The sequence below is a fragment of the Magnolia sinica genome, chromosome 2 (genome assembly GCF_029962835.1).
Source record: "Magnolia sinica isolate HGM2019 chromosome 2, MsV1, whole genome shotgun sequence".
NCBI lineage: Eukaryota > Viridiplantae > Streptophyta > Magnoliopsida > Magnoliales > Magnoliaceae > Magnolia > Magnolia sinica.
The window spans coordinates 34025864-34031663 of NC_080574.1; the positions used below are offsets into that span (position 1 = coordinate 34025864).

A 5800-nucleotide genomic window follows, 5' to 3' on the forward strand; every position below is an offset into this window, starting at 1 on the left:
TCACTACCAAATCCAAGTCTCCAATCGATGGGCTGCCCCAATCTACCAAACCATTCACCAGTGGGCCACATGTGTCCTAATGATTAGGGCTGTTGACGGGTCGGGCCTCAGTAGGTCTCGGCCCGATTTTGAACTGTTTTATGGTGGACCGTCAGGCCAAGACCATCCAAAATACGATTTTTAGGCCCGAACCCGGCCCCTTGACACCCCTACTAATGACATGGAAGATTGGCTTATCCGGAGGAAGTCCGAACGCTTTTTTCCACATAGGAAAAGAAAGAGGTTTACTAATCTACACGCGTGTGGGATCCGTACACACCCACGCGTGCAAATATGAATCACGTGTGAAGATCTGAGCTTTCCATCAGGTGAGATACAAAGTTTAGCCATTTAACAACTTTGGTGCGGCGCAGAATATCATAAGTAGGAATGCAGAGAAAAAATTTTAACCGTCCAAATTACTTCACACATTGTGGCCCACCTGAAAGTGAAATTGCCTGATTTTTCTAGGCAGAAGATGATCTAAGCAATACTCCAACATTATGGAAAGCTCAAATCTCACACACGTGTTTCATATTTCACGTTTCCAATATGCTGATGTGTACAACTCCACACGCACGAGGAATTTTAGCAAACCTCGAGAATCTCGCGTCCGCTACAGATGCAATTTCTCGCGTCCAATTCAACGCTACTTCTCTCTCCACTCTTTCTCCCTTTCTAATTAACGAGAACCGTACTCCCACGCGTGAGATGGAAGGTACTCTTCGCGACACAAGTGCCAACTCGAAACACGTGCTTGAAATCACGAACGTTCATCAGCTTCCACCCACCATGAAAATCCTCAGAAGTAAAAAAGGTCCTGGATTCTATAAATATGTTACGTACTTTCCAATTGTACACTCATCTAAAAACATCTCGGGTCCTTCACACGCATGCCATGTACGCACGTGTAACCCCTCCACTTCACGAGTTCGTTTTTACCTATGTCACCGTGTGTTGCAGCGCAGTGGCGCCCATATACTGAGTGAACAACTAATCGGAACCGTCCACGTTGTCGACTCAATTCTACACAGGCCACCCAAATTAATTTATAACAAAGGAGGTCGTGACCATAAATATTTATGGTTGAAACTAAATCAAAGAAAATAAAATTTTCAACGGATAACATTCAATTCCTAAAGTGAAATGTTATAATCATCTATAAACTGAGATTATAAGATAAACCCTTAATTAATTCAACAGCCGAGAATACAAACGGTGAAAATAATGTTTCCATCTCAATATATGGCCCCATCAGGTCGCGATGCACAAAGGTTATTAATCGCGGCGGAGGTAAAAACGAACTCCAATCTCTATCACTTCCTCACATAAAGAAAACAAAAGACCAAAAACTCTCTTCCTCCCAACACAAATGCCAAGAAAACCATGTCCGATCCTCCAAACACCTCCTCCATAGTCGTCCTCGACCACCACCACCACCCCCTCCTCCTCTCTCCACCACCAACCACCACCACCACCACCATCGCTCCCTCCCTCCCGCGCGAGTACCGAAAGGGGAATTGGACCCTACACGAGACTCTGGTCCTCATCACCGCCAAAAAGATGGACGAAGAGCGTCGCTCCGCCCAATCCAAGCCGTCTTCCTCCTCATCTCCGTCATCCTCCGCCACCACCACCTCCTGCAAGACCGCAGAGCTGCGCTGGAAATGGGTGGAGAACTACTGCTGGAGCCATGGCTGTCAGCGCAGCCAAAACCAGTGCAACGACAAATGGGATAATCTCCTGCGGGACTACAAGAAGGTGAGAGAATACGAAGCGAGACCACCAGATCCCAAAGACCGCCCTTCTTACTGGCAGATGGAGAAGCACGAGCGCAAGGAGCGGAATCTCCCTTCCAATCTCCTCCACGAGGTTTACCAAGCTCTCCATGAGGTCGTCAATCGTAGATATTCACAGAAAATCGCTGCTCCTCCTCCTCCTATAACAACGGCTGTGATTTCACGGCCCATGCCTCCGCCTTCTCTTCCACCACCTCAGCCTCTCCCTCCACCTGTCCCACCGCCTCCTCACCCTATTTCAGGTACTTGTAATGAGTGTTGCTCCTACAAATCCGACGTATTAAAATAAAATACATCAGATCTCTAGCCGTTGGATTTGGGTTTCTGTATCCATGATCCAAACCGTTTATTTCAATGGTTGCACCAAAATTTCTTGGATTGAAGTTTTAAACCTTTTAATCGAACGAATGTTGTGAGGAACGTGTATATACAAATTATTAAAGGATTGAAATAACCCAACTGAGAGATTTTATTTCAAAGTGAGACTCGTTATATGAACGGTTTAGATCATTGGAAGATCCCAGATTCAAAGACTGAGGTCCCGACACATTGTATTGTAATACGTCGAGATGTATTCGAGCAAACCTACGAAAATTGTATTCTATTACAATCGATGCCCGAATACATCCCGACTTATTCCCATAACTCTAGCCGTTGGATTCGAGCCCTTTTGTGTGACACAAACCGTTTAATGGATAGGATTTCCTTTGGATGTGAATACCCAAAAGAACTCTTATATCGATCACCGTTCATCTTGAAATCGACAGAGATAAGTTATCAAAGGGTTATGATAATCCAATTGAGAACTTTGCTTAATCTGCTGTATTTCCAAAGTAAAAAAGTGAGACTTATCATATAAACGGTTTGGATCGTTGGAAGATGACCAGATTCAACGGCTAGAGTTGCGACGCATTGTATTGATATACGTCGGGGATGTTTTCAAGCAAACCTCATGTACTAATATGATTAGCGTTCTTATTTCTTGTTATTTTTGCGACAACAAGGTTGGACTTTCACTGTGAGCTTTTCACAACTCGCTAACATGTGGCAACTGATACACCTTACACGTGGCATACATTCAGGCCAATCTAAATCATCCTACTTGTGGGGCCCATCAGGGAAAGGCATACCCCGATCAGATAATCGTATTCGTCCAATTGCTAGCCATCAAATGGAGTGAAAATGGAGAACGGTCCTAATCCAATGGTCGAAAAGAGATGGTTGGGATGGGAAAACGATTTGGACGGCCGGGATTTTCATGCATGAGAACCACGTTTCCGGTATCATGACTAACCTATGATAAACGCGCATTATAGATTACGATCCGATAAATACGCGCATTGTAGGTTTTGCCGACACCCAATTTTCATTTATCGCGATCTCTAGATTTCCCGATATCGGGTCCATCCAAACACGCCAACCTCTCTTCCGATTTTGTAGTGGAAACGACGGACTCGTCCGAAACAGAAGGTGGCAGCGATAGACAGGACTCCGATACGAAGAAGCGTAGAAAGGTCCGAAGCCTGGGTTCGAGCGTAGTGCGTAGTGCATCGGTCTTGGCTCGTGCGCTCTTAGCTTGTGAGGAGAAGAAAGATAAACGGCATCGAGACGTGCTGGAATTAGAAGAGAGGAAGCTGCAGATGGAAGAGCATCGGACGGAGATAAATCGGCAAGGGATGGCTGGACTCATCACGGCCGTTAATAACCTCTCGAATGCAATCCAGTCACTCGTGTCAGACCGACACGATACGAGATAACAACCCTCACCGCGTTTTCTATTCAAATTTCGGCCGAGTTCGTTACCGAGTTTCGGTTCCGCGTGTCGGGTGTGTAAATGCAAAATGGATTTGATTATTATTGTTATTTCATTGCTTCAAAATCCATTTTTTCTTCTTCTTCTTTTTCTTTTGCGTCTGCTTTCATTACCCTGTAAGAAGTGTAATGGTAAAAGACGAATTTGCCCTCCCTCTTTCTTTATTTGAAGAATGTACCCTGTATTCTTGTTTTTAATTTTTAATCGAATGGCTTATATTTATTTTATTTTAAATTTTAACAGAAAAAGGGGTTTATTATATTTTATTTTTTTAATGGGGAAGGATGGTTTTGTCATTTCAGAAAAAGTACTGGGACGTAACTGGTACTGTCAGAAAAGATAGGGATATCTCAGTCTTTCTATCATTATATTTTCGCCCATTGAAAGCTTTTGTATTGGTGGAATTATATGGTACTCAGGCCGCGTATGAACCTTGATACACAGGCGCGTAGAAATTATATACGTGGCACATACTAAATAAAATAAAACCGACTAGATTGTTCAGCCTCACTTTTTCAGATTTAATAGTTAATTTCGGATTTTTTGAACAGTCATTACCCCTGATTCATAAATACTTGTTTGTGGAAAAATGACCGTTTAATATTTTATTTTAAAATGTCCAATAAATGTTCACTAATCCGATGGTCATATAATCGAATAATCTTAGTTTTTGGTCTACAGAACATCTACACCGAGTACCATAATTTGGACGGTTTAATTTGACTATTTATATGACATGTCTGTAATTTCTAAGTGCCTGTGTATCATCCATCACACTCCACCAGAGCATCAAAGTTTTTCTCTTTTTATCGCTTCGATAGCGGGGACTTCTTGCACGATTTTATAATGATTAAAAACACGAGTTGAAGGAGAAGTGAACCGTGCTTTTCTTTCGGAGCTTTCTTTTCGATTACGAAGGAACCCCGTTTTCTTACCGAAAATGATCTAATAGCTCAGGAGTTCAGGAGTCCATGCAATGGGCATCTACGGTCGGTCACGTAATTGAGGAAACTACAACCCTTCTGCCTACCTTTTCCACTATTCTTCGTGTGGACCAACCATAATACATCCCATTAGATGGATGGTCGCTATCTATCTTCCTTATTTTGGTAGGTTGCATCACAGTTTCATCGCACATCCAGTGTATCGTGTCAGTTCCGTAGAAAAAAAAGCTAGTACCTTTTGGGAGCTTGTATGTGGAATGAAGTCGATTCCAGATTACATATCACAAATCAAGGTGATTTCAATTACATATCACAAATCAAGGTGATTTCAAATTATCAGTTGAGTTTGTTACCTTGTAATATGTATGTATTGTAATGCAAAATTAGCAATGCATCGATTTTTTTTAAAAATATGTTTATAAAAAATTAATTTTGATTATTAAATTAGCTTTAATATCTAAATATGTGATATTTGATAGATTGATCATAATAAGCTTGTTGAAATATATACTTTAGCAAAAAAATGACCAAATTTTGAGCATCAAGTGAGTCAAAAGTATAGGATCACAAATGAGTGACAAATTTTTAGTTGTTGATTTACATGGCCAATGTTTGGACTTTTCGGATCATTGTATTGATATAATTTTAGTGATGTAGCCAGTAATTTGATTGTTTTAAGATATCATTTGGATTAGTATCTAAGTGACACCTTGGTTACAGTGTAACTCTCCTACATTTAAAAAGGAGTAAAAAAGTATTTGACTTCAAATAACAACAAATGGATGGATTTCAAAACACAACAAAAGTGTTTATTTCAACTACTTCCAAGTCCATATTTTCAAATGACTTTTGGATTCCGAATGCACTCAAATCTACACTGCCAATCCACACTGCCAACTAACCCTTGATCATCTGGAATAGGACCTTATATAAGACATCTATAGTTTTGTACAACTTTCCCCTCACCCTTGATTGGGGCTCACTAGGGCCACTTGATGTCCATGTTATGTCCATTGTATGACTTAAACTAAAAATGAGGCAAATTTTAAAAAATAAAAAATCAAGTGAGCACCTCGCAAGGAGCAGAAATTGAGTACCTACTACTATAACATTCTTTGTATTAATTTTGAATAAAGAGAAAAAACCGTGGGTACAACAATAAGAGTGAAGAGAGAGGGAGCTGAGGGATGTTGCTGTTATTGTCT

General features: G+C 41.1%; 1 protein-coding gene across 2 annotated transcripts; it reads left to right on the top strand.

Moving 5' to 3' along the window:
* Positions 1-1372: 1372 nt before the first annotated feature.
* Positions 1373-3878, top strand: LOC131236936 (trihelix transcription factor DF1-like). Of its 2 annotated transcripts, none has more exons than XM_058234474.1 (2): positions 1373-2080; positions 3225-3878. In XM_058234474.1, exons 1-2 carry the CDS (start codon positions 1426-1428, stop codon positions 3593-3595), a joined length of 1026 nt encoding a protein of 341 aa, XP_058090457.1. In that variant the 5' UTR covers positions 1373-1425; the 3' UTR covers positions 3596-3878. The 2 variants fall into 2 exon arrangements, with proteins under 2 accessions (XP_058090457.1, XP_058090458.1); XM_058234475.1 differs by having other exon boundaries at positions 1376-2080; positions 3279-3878.
* Positions 3879-5800: the final 1922 nt, after the last annotated feature.